At 48.8% G+C, this 14,590-nt stretch overlaps 1 protein-coding gene across 1 annotated transcript in view; it reads right to left on the reverse strand.

Moving 5' to 3' along the window:
- Window positions 1-14,590, reverse strand: part of SLCO3A1 (solute carrier organic anion transporter family member 3A1) — a 134,837-nt gene that overhangs the window by 101,100 nt on the left and 19,147 nt on the right. Inside the window, exon 2 of the mRNA XM_048071889.2 lies at window positions 9,092-9,557. Within this exon, the coding sequence (XP_047927846.1) occupies window positions 9,092-9,557 (466 nt within the window). The remainder of the gene's footprint in view (window positions 1-9,091; window positions 9,558-14,590) is intronic.

Genomic DNA, 14,590 nt, shown 5'->3' on the forward strand with positions numbered 1-14,590 from the left:
GACGGCTGTGAAGTGACAAGTCAGTCAGTGGGCAAACACCTTGGCAGGAGCTTAGAGGCGGCCTTCCTGCCAGCACGGCAAACAGGGTTCCAAAATCAGGAGTCGGATCGTCGGTAGGTTAAATCCCAGCACCAGGCCCCTGGTGACAAACCTGCCAGGTGGGAGGGTTTAGTTCGTCACCGACCCCTGCGTACACGGCCTTGCCTGACTTCCCTGAGCCTGCACCCTACCCCAGGGACGGACTCCCCTTCAACAAGCTCTTCTGACTGGCTTATAACACCACCACAAAGCATTTCGAACATTACTTATATATTTAATACAATGCCCACTATTTGATTTCATCATTTTTCTTCCGGGTCAGTCCATTCGGGGTAACTGGATGACTGTAGCTGATGGGACCGCACCGATGGCTCTACAGCAGCTCTGCCCCAGAAACACGCACTATTGAGCTGCCTCACGCCTTTGATTCATGTCACAGCTGTTCCTCTGCTGTTAACACCATTAATTTCTAATTAGACAGGTTCGCATACGGAGCCTGACACGTTGCTCAGGCGCCTTTCGGATGTCTCGTGCCAGCTAACGCACACAGCCTTGGGCAGTCTCATCCCAGGTCTGGCCTTCCCTCCCCGCTGTCCCTCCCAGCCCCAGGGAAAGGCTCCTTCCAGCCCTGCTCCCCCAGCAGCTCTGCTGCATTTAGCTGCTGCGCTGGGGAGAGATCACTGCTCAACACGTGTGTGCGCGCCGTGGCACTGCCAGACTTAGCAAAACCAAACACTTAGGTTACCCAGATAAGCGCTATCTGGCATGCAAAGGGTGTGAACGCCGGTAGGCCAGGCGCCCAGCTCCAGCCGACCTGCAGCAACCTCTCCCCTTCAAAGGGAAAAAAGAAAAATGGTTCAGCAAACAAAAATGACACAGTGGCTCTCGGAGCATGTGAAAAAAGCCTATGGAAAGTGACAAGCGACATGGGTCATGGGCAGGCTCATGAGCTCACAAGCAAATTGAGCTTCTGTGAAAGTTTTGAGTTTACTTACACACTTCCGTGAAGCACCTTATCCTGCAAATAACCACACAATAGCTAGCCGTAGGCATGCAGCCATGCAGGCAAGCTTTCCCTGAGGCTCACAAGGCAGCAGACATCACCCAGCGTGACCGAGAGCAGCAGTAACAGTGCTGAGCAAGCTGCCCCGAGCCCCTGCCTGCCCCTCTGTGCAGCAGGGTACGTTTTGTTAAGCCCTGCTGACACCAGGCAGTACATGTGCGTGTCCGGATACAAAGGACAGCAGTATCTGCTTGCAACTTTAAGGCAGTGATTATCTTTTAACACTAGTCCCCCTGCCATTCAGTTCACTGACCTTCTTTTATTGCAAGGTTACCGCGGTACAGCAAAATAAAATTCATGGAAGCTGTCTTTTGCTCACTTGGGTGAGGATGAGTAGGATAATCACTTCTGACAAATCCTAAAATACCCTCCATACCAAATTGTTTTGGTAAGAGAACAGGACAATACAAGCCTCAGTATCAGGCAACAAGTAATCACCACTGCTTTGAGACCAGGGCCCTGGTTCATGCTGGCAAAGGGGCAAATTCTGTGCCTTGTCCCACAGCTGTAAGGCATCCCTCCTATAGGTTTCACATCTTGAAGCATCTTCTGTGCAATGAGTTGCAGATCCGTCATGTGCCCAGGAGAAGGGCCAAGGCAGACACAAGCTGGCCGGCACCTGCAGCCTCTGATGGCAACACGCAGGATGACATGTTGGCTCTGGCTGATGTTTGTGCCATTAAGGAGGTACAATATGGCCTTCGGTTCTTGACATGGTCAGCTCAGCACCTTCCAATCTATTTAATTAATGTTATGAACTTAGAACTAATACGTACCGTCCTCTGCATGTCTGCCATTGAAATGACAAACAGCTCTCTCCCAGGGCACTGCTTCAAAAAGGCTGCCACAGAAATGATGTACCTCATGAGGCTCTCAGATGATAACTGTTTTAAATACATGACAGAGAAACCAACATGTTCAAAAATTAAATTATTTTTAAAAGACATTGAAATCAGCAAATCCCTCAAGTCAAAAGTCAGCTGTGAAGCAGACAGAGCGCAGAGTAACAGGGGAACAGCTCCCATCCTCAATACGGTCTCACAAATTCATTTGTGTTGGACCCAAGCTTTATTTACTCAACTCTTAACCAAAAAAAAAAAAAAAAAAAGCTATTAACAGAAGGTTAAGGTAACTGGAGCACTTGCTGTAAAATAACGGAGCCCATAGCAGTTATGACTTTGTGCATATAGACATTGAATTGAATAAACACCGCCTTTCTGAACAGCCTTCCTGCCTGCAGTGGGGAAGGTTATTCCTGTTAATTGATTATTGTTACTGCTCTAAGACACCCTACACACTTGTTTAGGTTTCCATTTAATTTTCCAGGATATTATCACTGCAAAAGGGGCCATGTGTAACCAAGCCAGCCCTGCTGACAAACAGCAAATGAGGACAGAGGTCTCTCCCCAAAGGGGGATAATTTATTATAAGAGGCTGCAGGTTATCAGTGGATCAGTGGGCTAGGCCAGCACAGTTAATAGCGGTATATCCACATGAAGCCGTGCAATTTAAACTGATTGGAGTTAGTCCACAGGGAAGACAACAAGTGAATTTGATGCAAAGACACCTCTCGCTAATGAACAGGCATCACAGCACTCACGTTGGCAACAACTCTCCTTTCAGTGCTGCGTTAATACCTTGTCTTTCTCAGCCCTTTGGAGACTGTGGCAGAAAGGAATGGCTCCCCAAATCATCTGTAGGAGGATGCACTTACCGAACAAAACGATCACAAAATTCTGTCAAATCTGTAGGCTAAAAATACTTCGTACCTATAGAACTGCACACCCCAGCGAGGAGAAAAACAATTCTCTGGAACAAGAGCTCACACTGCAAGCAAACGTGCCCACGTGGAGGTGGACCACCTCACCAAACCTGCAGGTACTTGACGGGCATGCAGAAGGTATACAACAAGCAGGAAATGTCAGCTGAAATCCCCTATGAAAGACATGGGAGAAGTGTGCTCCGAAAGGAAAAGGGCTAAGGAAAGCACAAGGCTTGCTGAGCTTTAACGAGGTGAGCTCAGGAAAGCAGCACCCAGGGGTAATGGGGAGAGGGAATCTGAGGATGAGAAAATATTCTAAAGAACTGGGAAGGGACAAAACAATGCCCATCTCAACACATTTCTGCGGGGAACCAGGGTCCTCACCAGCTTTAAATAGCACCTCTCACGCTGCAGAAACCAAGCTACGTGCAGAACAGAACATGCTTCCAGCATGAAAGCCCGATCATCTGCACAATCTGCTTTCAGCTCCAAAATACTCGTGTTTCCCAGCATTACACGCTGTGTCCCCCAGGAAACAGAATTCTTAGGCTTCAGAATAAATGGGAGACACTTATTCATTATTTTTCTATCATGAAAGGTGCCGTCACTGACTGCTCATTCTACACTCCTCCAAATGGGCTAACTTGCACACAAGGACATCAGACAATGGGGAGGTTGCCCTGTAGATGGTTAAAGTTTCTGCTCTCTGCTTTTTATGGCTTTCTCTTTAATGTCATGGACCATATTTTTATATTTGCTTTTAAAATCGGAAGCCCCCTTTTGTTCTTTTTTTTTCCCTGTAGGTATTTATTGATGAACCCTACCATACGTAACACCAGATACACAGAAGATGAATGGTTTCAAGGTTCACAGCAACTGCTTAGCTTGCCAACACGTGCTTCCTAATAGAAATCTGAGTACTACTTCTTTGTATTGGCACACGCAAAATGTTGACTCAAACTCTGATGATTTCAGCATCTTACGCTGATAACTTGCTATTAACTCACTGCTATAGATACGCTCAGATTTAATTCTTGTCAGTAGCGAAAACGCTCCTGCTTCTCCAAAACACAATGGTTGCTGTCATTTTGACTGACGTAAGCTACCATAAGTGATTTTTCAAATGGACAAATTTATCCCCGGAGACAGCGAGATTCCAACTAGGGCACATTTGTCTTCCTCTGCGGCAAATCTCGAGTTGATGCTTACAGCAAGCCAGAAAGGCACCAGAAGCGAGAGCGAGCATTGCTCTGCAACTGCGGTGGCAAAACCAAAAGCGCTTCCACACGTCTGATGCAAAATAACCCCTGCAAAGGTCAGAGGCAGCAGCGACAGCACTGGGCACTGTCCCCTTTCCTGGGGCTGCTAAGTCCCATCTGGGCAGAACTGGGCCCAGAACACCATCCTGTTGAGTTTGCCTCTTACACCGGGGTCAGCAGTGGGAACAGCCCTAAAATAAACCCAAATACACACAGTACAGGCCCGACAGAAGCCTGGAAGATGAGGCGGAAGAAAGCAGCTAAAGGGACGCATCCAGCAGAGCCGAGTTCTCTATTTCTCTGTTCCTCCACCCCGCCACGAAGCAGACCAAGACCAGCTGTATTCCCCCGAGCACACCGAGGTCAGGCACTCACCCTTGTGCTGCCGACAGAGGAGCACTCATCGCTCCTCGTCACTCACTCTGGCTCAGACTTGCCCTTTCTGGGACTTCCCTCGAGTCAGTCTTCCTCTTAGAGCCATTTCTGCGGGTTACCAAGACTTCAGTCCTCTGCGTGGGGCACATGGACATGAAATTAAGCACCGGGACAGCCTGGGAGAACCTGATGAAAGTCCCTGGCACATTAAAGACCAACACAGCATTCTCCTGAACGAGCCAAGCGCCACGCAGCCCGGCACTGCCCCCCTCCAACATCAATATCAATTTCCTCCATCAACAGGAGACAGAATAACAGCGACTTCCTCTCCATAATGCAGCCTTTAATTGTCCCAGATCGAACAGCGGCTCCCCAAGCTATCCGTTGTGCTTTGCAGGGAACCGTGTTCTAGACGAGGCGCAACAGCTTCAGCAGCAAACGGTAAATGCTGCAGGAAGCCCAGAAGGAGCATAAGGAGACTGCCAACAACATTCACCTGCCACGTCCCTGCCCTGGCTCTACCTGAACACGCAAACCGCTGCTGACACCAGCGTGGGCACTCCAGTGACCAGAAACCACTTGCAAGCTCTTGCTCATCCGGGAGGCAGCAAATCCATACAGCCGCTGTCGTTTTTCCCCTGGATCAGCTCCGCGATGCCTCTGATCCCCCTCCCAGTGACAAAGTCCTCATCGATTTCCACAGAACTTCGCAAGAGCTAGCAGAAGAGGCACTGAGGAGGGAAATGTCAAGTGAGTCATTAGCGGGTAGAAAAAGGAACTGTGTAGTAAGGAGTCCTCAAAATGCTTTTCCCCCTTTAAAGCCAACAATGCCACAAACTGAGGGGATTTTAATATTAGTATAACTGCAGCAACGAGTCCTGCAGTCTGCAGGAGCAAGGAACTCCTCCCCTCGGAGGGGCTGCTTATGCCAAATGCCAGTAAATGCAGGTAGCACTATCCTGCTCAACTGGGAATCTTTGAATTGGAGTCGAGATCTTAAATCCGACAGCAGACAAGGAGAGAAAAGCACCACAACAGAAGACTTCCCCAACTTCAAACAGCTAAGAAAGAAAAGTCCTACATTTTCTCATTTTTTTCGATGTTATTGCCAACTTCATGACCTTTGCTCTTGGCTGATCACGCTCTTTGTTGCTGAAATGGAAGGGAACGTATTTCCCATCATTAGCAGGAGCAGACGTGGTCCTGCTACCTTCCAAACTCTGTTACAGCACAAATGTGTTTTCTGTTGGACATCCCTTGGCGCGTGCTCGTGTGCATGTATCTTTCTGATTTGATTTGCCCTGAGTTTCCACAGCACAGCCCTTTTCCTAGGGCTGGTTACTACAGCAACAGGATCTGTTTGAGTTTGTTAGCAGGCATCAAAAAACCTCCCGTAACTGCTGTTAGCTCCAGAAACATGAAGCTACATGTCAGCAGCCCGTGCCACAGAGATACCTTCCCGTACTAGTTCACCCTATCTCTCTAATTATGAAACTCCATCAATCCCCACCTCCTTGGAAGAAGAGCACAAGCCTGAACAGCCTCTGCCTTCAAGGGGTGCACAGCAGAGGGGCACTGCCCATCTCCCGTGTGCATGTCATCGCAGAGAAGCCACAGTGTGCAGGATTTCACAGACTTCAGGGCCATAAATGTATTCTGTTTCACTGATGCTACTGGCTTTCATTACTATTGGAAAGTAAGGTTCCACTTTAAATCCCGTGTAGTAACACATCTGCATTCTTCTTCATAGACACATTTATATTAATACAAAAATGTTGTGGTTTCATTTTTTTTTTTTTTTTTTTTTTGTTACACAGAGCAGTCTTCCTGTATTGTCACTTCCCTGCACGGAAGGTGGTATGAGATTATCTGAAGTTACTCCACTGAACTCTTGCACAACTTGGAGGGAAGGAAAAAATGCAGCACATGGGTTTAGTTCCGTCTAATTCACTGCCTTGGGACAAAAGAGGAATTTTATTGCAGGTGAACAATTACTGGCACTAAGCTGTCAGGTAAGAGACTATTTCTTCCCCCCAGCTACAACGGAGCCCAAACGCAGCCCATCCATACCTGACAGCAGCAATATACTGAAGGCAGCGCGGTCTGGTCAATCTGATCATTTCTTCCCAGCCAAGATGGAGAGCTTGGCCAGACTATTACCACTGTTATTAATTAGTTTCTATCCTGAGGGAACAGCCTATGCCAGATTTGCTCCTAATTTAAACTGAGGGAACTTACCCAAAAACGTTTCATCCGGTCACACACAGAGTAGCCCCTACTGAGTGAGCGTGCTATTATGAGAAAGAAAACTGCTATAAACATAGCCCAGTGACAGTACACACTCTGCAGTTATTTCCTCTGTGAAACAGGAGAACGACGCGGGTAAGCTGCTCAGCCAGCTTTCTGCTAAGGCCACTGAAAATTGCATTGACGACATCGACAAAAATAATCAGTTAAACACAAATCCAAGCACATAATTCTCAAACGGCATCTTAAACTACGGAACTGGACCACCTCTCAAGCACTCACAAACCTGAGGAGACACGTATTTCCACCAGCACCCTCTCCATTTATATTCATTCACAGAGCACATTTTTTCCTATCCATTTTTTCCTGCTAGCTTTTATTTTCACTAACCAAATTGATTGCAGTTTGATGTAAGAATTAATCATCCCCTAGCCAAAAACCTACTTGTGATGGATAGCTCGGGACAGGACTAATATTAAACTTCATTCAATCAGATGACTGGCTGAGTGTGCATACACATGCACTCTTCTGCAACCCACAATTTATATATAGAAGTCCAGATCATGATTTTATGATTATGATACATTCTACCTGTAGAAAGGAACGCTACATGGTTAGAAGCGCGTATCTGAAGGAAAAATCATGAAACTGCACATAGGAAGCAGAAATCATTTTTTTCTGGCTGTATTTTCCCAGCTACAGTTGAGCTGCCAACTTTAAAGAAGATATTTTAGCATACAAGATGAATGTATCTAAGGAACAAAAAGAATCACTCTTCCTAATCTTCCTCTTACGCACCCTCCTTAATCCTGTTCTCAGACATGAAGCATTGCTTCAAAAACGCCCGTGGAACAGCCTGAAAGAAGTTGCTGCTCCTCCATATAGTTATTTATAATAGATAATCTTAGAATCGCTCTTAATTCCAACTCATCATTTATGGTGTTGGCAAAGTTGCCCCAGTGAATTTAGTCTCATTATTCACCTTTGGGTTGTACCGTACCTTGCGTTTTATATATCACCCTGCTCGATCCAGAGGATCCCTAGCACTAACAGAACAAGCGCTTACAGAACAAAGTGAAGGTTAGTAACAACCAATAACAGAAGTACCAGGATTTTATGGCCAGTTACAGGAAAACACAAACACACTTTGAATATGTATAAGAACATCTAAGCCAGGTAGAAATACATCCAGGAATGCTACACCATGCTATATAGTTAGTGGTTTTAACAGGCCTCTGTGCTATCCCAAGACATTTAAGGCCATTAGAAAGTCAGTGGGACTGCTCGGCTTTGGCCATCCCATAGCTGTGTTCAGTTATGGCTGGGAGCTTGATGAGTCTTAGAAAAAAGAACAGCTACCAATGGTACCGTCTGCTTGGCTGATGTTTAAAAGCCAAGTGAGGGATGAAGGCACGAGTGCGCGCAGTTTTTGTTACTAAAAACTCTACTAACTACTGCAGAAGAACACATTAACAGCAGCACAGACTTCACCTCTATTGTGATTTAACGCACTGGAGCCATTTACCTGGTGACAAGTCCTGAAGAAAGAAGAATGAGCCAAGCCAGGGAAGTTTTTTTTCCCCCAGAGAACAGCTTCACCCACAGCATCCTCTTTAAAACTGTCACAGAGGGTACTGCTGCTGAAACCCATGAGAACTTTCCTGAAATAGTAGAGATGTTTGACCGGGTAACCGAACCCAAATTTCATATCTTAGCCATCTGGAATAATTTTGCAACATGATCACCAGAATCATGAGCTCAACTCTAGGCTCACCAGATCTCAAAATAGACATCACCAGCTTCCGCATCCCGTTTCGTTACAGGGATCACATTTTCTGGGGTCCTACTCCACAACAGGCACTTGCTCGCTGAAATGTGATGGTGGTAGTGCCATGACACGCATCTCTTCTCTGTCTCCTTACACAGCAAGGACTGCTCAGGTGCAGTCACGTGCTTCAGAAGGGAAAAGGAACTGGGGTGTCTTGGGACAAAAAAGTTATCACCACATATGCTACTTGGAAATTCTTCAGCTAAAACTCAACCGTAAACAAACAATATCAGAATTTAAAGCAATACGGGTACACACAATAAAAGGAGTAATCGTCTTTCTAATTACCCACTAATAATTACCACAGCTGTCAACTCCTACAATAAAGGAACGTATCAGTGTGCTTCCCTGCTGCTTACCAACCACTTCGGTACAGCCCAGTGCTTCGTTACCTTCCCGGGCACAGATGCGCACAGAGAAGAAACGCCAAGGCATCCCTTCCACTGCCGACAAATACAACAAAAGGGACACACCTGCCCTCAAGGAAAACTTTCGGCGAGCAGTTCAGCGAGCCTCACCTATGTACAGAGAGGAATCTTTCCGCCTCACGTGGTCGTCAATGTAGGAAACTCCCAGGGGCTGGACGGGGGTAGCACCAATGCCCAGGAGGACCTGTGCTCCGATGAGCAGCAAGTACATCATGTTGGTAGCAGTCCGATTCCTGCAGATAAGGTCCGGGTCTGGTCCCTCATCGCTGGTGGACCCGTTGGCAGCGCACACATCCCTCCCTTCGGCTCCCCAGCGTATTTCCCCAGATTCGTATTCATACTGGTGGGTCAGAAATTCAGGCAATGCGGAAAGCAGGGCGCCCAAGGCCATGACTATCCCTCCACATCCTATCAAGCGTGGTCTGTGTCCTCGGGCTCCGAAGTAGCTCACGAAAAGGATGAGGGCCAGGTTGCCGATCTCGAAGCTGCTGGCAATGACGCCCACATCAGCACTCTGCAGGTTGAATCGCCGCTCCAAGGTGGTTAAAACACTCACCTACAACAGAGAAATCCAGACAGAGTTACTGAAAGGGAACACAAACTGCTTTCTGCCCTCCTCGTATGCCCTGCTAAAGCGCAAGTTTCCTCGATTCTCCCTTACAGCCAAAAACCTACAAATCAAGGACATCCAAATCACAGCACAGCAGCAGCTGACCTCCAAGTTCAAACGCAGCCCTGCAGGAAGGTCCTAACACCAAGGGACACTTCACGACCTTCCAGTTGTCTGCACACGTGTTCATTTCCAAACTCCTAACGCATCGATATCCACGTATTGGGTGCTTACAGAGCCCTGAGACTCCATGATCAGCAAGCCTCTCTTAGGGCTCCTTTCCATCTGACCATGCAACCTTCATGTTCCTAAAACACCGCCCCACAGGACCAATGCAAAACTGCCCCAAGCCACACATCACGCCAGGCACCTGATCTTCCTCCTGGAAAGAACCGCGGTTATTGAGCAGCAGAAAACCTTGCGGGTACTTGGCTCCCAGGCTAGCATAAGGCCATGAAGTCAGTCAGAGACAGCGACGCACAAATAGGCAATTTGGCTGGCAGAGAAGGCTTCCATTAAAGTATTTAAATAAAACGCCGAGCAAATGGCTTAAACTGTTTGTGAATTGGTTAATGACTTGGATCTTCAATTGCAGAATAGTTTTGAGAAGAGTAGCAAATTAAGATTTACATAGAAGATCTAAATCTACTACAAAGAAAGGAAAATTTAACAAATAGCTGTTATTTAACATGAAAGAGGTACAAGAATAGTCCTCAAATGCTTCACATTGCCACAGAAAGGAGTGATTTGTTCTTTGTCTTCAAATTGGGCAGCGCAAGCAGTGACAGGCTTAAACTGCAGCAAAGATGAATCAGGTTAAACACAAGGTTGGGGGGAAAACAGCCTTCTGCTGGCGAGGGTTGTCAAACAGGGAAACAGGCTGCCTGGAGAGGCTGCAGAGCTCTTTAAAAAGACCACAGGCCAGCATCTGTCAGGAACAACACAGGTACGACTGATCTCGCCAAAGGGCAGGAAAATGGACCAGCTGCTCTCTTGAGATGTCATCCAGTTTTGATTATTCGGTGCAACGAAACACAACGTGGCTTTTATGCAACAGTCAAGGCACAGATCAAAGCGGGGAGACGAAACGTTGGGTGCCTCGCTCGCTGTCATCCCTGCTCAAGGGAGAAAGCTCAGCACATTCTCCCGTCTATAGCAGTGTCCGTTTTATACAGGAAAATCACAAAAAATTTTTTTGGAAGTGTCACAGAAATGCCAAAAATGTTTACCTTGGATAAAAGACTACCTTATTTTTCAGGCTGCAAAAGATGAAGATGTTTAAGGTTGTCCTTAAACAGGCAAGTTTCTCTTTTTTTATTTAAAAAAACAAACACACACACACACACACACACAAAAATACATTATAAAGACCTCACAGCAGAAGGTAGCCCCTGGATAGAACAAAAATAGCCTCCCACTGGAGGCACTGAAAATCTTTGCTGATAAACCTCACGAAGCAGGAGCCAGCCTGACCGACTTTAAAGTATTCTGACAGCAGCTCTTGTCCGGGGGCAGCTAGCCTCTGCTAGGGGACGCCAGGGCACAGCTTGGACAAAGACAGCCCCGGCACCCACTAAAGGGAAGAACAGAAAGAGCCCACTGCTGCTGCTCTGCACCAGGAAAAGCCCCCAAAACCTCAACCTGAGAAGTGTCAGAGTCAGGTCTACAAAACCGGACGGTATTCGTGATTTTTGAAAATCCAGCCTTTGTCCTGTACAGGCAGCGGCCATTTTATGCCAGTGCTGTAATCATCCTGGACTGAAGGGCCAAGAGATGAACAAGGCCAAAAAGAAACAAACAAAAACCCTAAAAATCCAGCCCCTGACTGCAGACAATGCAATAATTCTTCCCCCCACCAAACCCAAGTGAAGATGTGTGGGTCCAAAGGAGAGGAGACCGCGGCTCCATCTGAAACGGGGTGTACAGTACCTGTTGGGGTGAAACAGATCCGTGATTCGCCGGGAGAAATGCTGACCCTTTCCCGGGGCCTGTCCCTGCTCCAGCGACCTCCAGCCAGCAGTGCTTGAGCACAGACGGAACAACGCTGCCACCGCCAACCCTCCGTGGCAGCTGCGGAGGCACAGTGGAGCAGGTGGAGACAGACGCAGCCCCAAACCACTACGTGGGTATCTTTATGGTGAGGTGCACCGGGGCAGAGAGACGTGTACAACCTCACGATGCCCAAGGCTACCCCCCCCAGGCACCGCCGTGGCACAGCCGCGTTTACCACCCACGGCACGGGCTGGTTTCACTGCGAGGTGTGAGCCGGCAGGGTCAGGGCACCCACACCAGGAGGACTCCAGCGCTCAGCACCGCGCGGCCAATGCGTACAAATTCTGCAAAGCCAGCCCCCTGCTACGGGAACCCCCCTCCAGGCACCTGGGCTCTCGGCACAACCTCCAGCTGCTAAAGCAGAAGGTGATGGGGCGAGGCTGCTGACCGCGACGGCACGGAGAGGCAGAAGCAGGCAGGCGCCTTCGGACTTCCCTCGGGAACTGCGTGGTTCCTGTCTGCGAGCCCTGCCGTGCCAGCAGGCCGGGGGAGCTCCTGCTGCTGTTTTGATCCTTACTCACACCAAGAGGCGTCCTCGGTTTCTGAGGCGCAAGGAACATCAGGAGTGCAGGCGAGCTCCTTCTCCCCCAGATCCCCCAGCTGAAAACGCCTCGCGACCAGCGCTGTAGTTCGAGGTGCTGCGGTCAGGGCCGGCAGTGCTGCACCCGTCTGAGGTGGAACAGCCACAGCGCAGATCCTCCTGCCCTCCCGAAACCCAGCCACCACCTTCAGCGTGGCCCCAGGGGAGCACGGCGATAGCTGAGGTCCCACCAAGACGTGGTTCGGCAGAAGGGGGAATCTCCCCCAGGATGAGCAAACAAATCAGAGTGCAAAAACTCTGGCAGTCATGGAAAAAAAATCCCCAAATAAAAACAGGGCTTGGAAATAAATGGTCAACATGCAGATTTTTAGCCAGACAAACCAGGAATATAACTGTTACATCCAGAGTGGCAGGAGCCGAAAGCACAGCCCCAATTTTCGCTTTGACATTGGCCGTGACCTTAAACACGCACACTGACTACACCACCAGCGTTAGCACAGCAGAGATGTTACCTGCATTTACCCCAAACCAACCTCTGCCCAGGGTCAAATCGTTCTTTTCGCTTTCTTCTACACCCCACCCTTCCAGGGCTTCCTGCATCCCAGCAGCCCCAGTTGTAACCTGACCGAACGGCTGCAGCTTGCGTGCGGGCCACGGCCGGCTGAAAAGCCAGCGCTGTGCTGCCCCGGTTTCCTCACAAGCCTGCTCCCCAGGAGCCACCGCAGCTCCCCGACACTAGCCCTATTTACCGAGAGTTACGTAAATGTTGCAGAAGCCACGACAGGTCCCTGTAAAATACCGACGTCACGTGGAAAGGCTGCGAGGATTACCAAGAGTCCTCGTGCGCTGAGCCCACGCTCGGGAGCGCAGCCCACGAGGCGGCTGCGGCCCCAGCAGGGACGCAGGGCACGGAGCAGGGCGGCAGCACGGGGCCTTCAGGCGGACAGCCTCCCGCTAAAACACAGCGGGGAGTGCCAGGAGCCCGCCGTGTGAGCTGGGAACTCGCTATTTCTTGGCTGCTGGAAGTCACACAGCTGTTTTGTCACGGCTGGAATGAGCGGATTAGGAGGAAATTCATTTTAAGAGTTTCTGCTCTATGATGAAAATAGTTACAGGGCTGCTGTTACAACAACCCAGCAAAAGTTAGACGGACGAGATGCATGGGCCCAGTGCCTTGGAAGGAGAGTTTTATCCCAAAAAGGTAACTGTGAAACCATCCACTGACCAGGCAAGCCCAGAGGAGTGAGAGGAGAGAGGCAGCACAGAGGGTGCTGTGATCACGGCAAATGCCAGCACCCAGGCACGGTGGGAGCAGCACTGCAGCTACAGCTTCGTACGGGTTTGCACCTGGGCTGAGCACAGCTCTGCTCTGCCTAGATCCCCGTTACTGTTATGTCCTCGTGTCTTTCCTATAGATCGGTCCTGAACAGGCCACAGGGCACTGCGCCTGCAGAGCGCTTTAGCTGCAGGACTGCGCGCACACAAGCGTGCCGGACCCATGGCCTTTTTTTTTTTTTTTTTTCCATGTCTCGAGACCTTCCCTCACCCCACCTCCTCCATCGGGAACTGCCTTTCCAGCTCTAACTGCATCCCACCTCCAGGATCCCCATTGTGACCCACTCAAGACATCCCCTGCTCAGCACTAAGATTTAGCTATGAGATCAACAGGTCAGAAGCTATCAGTCCTTTCTGCAAGTTCACGCTCCTCCAGAGTAAGCCTACACCAGATAAATCAATTGGCCCACCCTAAACACATCAGTCTGGGCTCCTGCACGTCTCCCTCTCCCAAAAAGCAGGCCTGGGGATCCCGAAATGCCACATAACCCAGCCTGCTGCCTATACGAAGGCACCACCTAACATACAATAACCGTAATTTAAACTTATACGATGCTTGTGCTACCTGCAAGCTCATGTACCTCATTCCTTCCTCTTCTTACAGAGCCCGGGAACTGCACAAATGTGTCCGTCTCGCTTTCCAAAGACATTTCAGCATTCACAAGGACCTGGGCTAAAGGGGCCTCCTCAGTCCCCTCCGAAACGCTCTTCAATGATTGAAAGAGGAAAATGATCTCACACGATGCATACAGTGATAAACTACTCACATAAAAAAAAAAAAAAGGAAAAGCAACAAAATCAATCACCACCTTAAATTTTTTCAGCCAAAGCGACTTATATTGCAACCCCTGTAAGTAAACCCAGGGAAGCTTTTGTCATGCTATTCTGGACTCAGTTCGATAATACTCGCCCACATTCATCATTGCTGTCTGCCCCAGATCTATAGATCCTGGCATTTCTGACCCAAGGTAGATTTGTTCTCTCTAGAGGCTGTTTATTTTATATTAATGCTCAACAAAAATGCAATCCGCAAAGCTGCCTCACACCATTG

Source organism: Anser cygnoides, chromosome 11 (assembly GCF_040182565.1).
Source record: "Anser cygnoides isolate HZ-2024a breed goose chromosome 11, Taihu_goose_T2T_genome, whole genome shotgun sequence".
Lineage (NCBI taxonomy): Eukaryota > Metazoa > Chordata > Aves > Anseriformes > Anatidae > Anser > Anser cygnoides.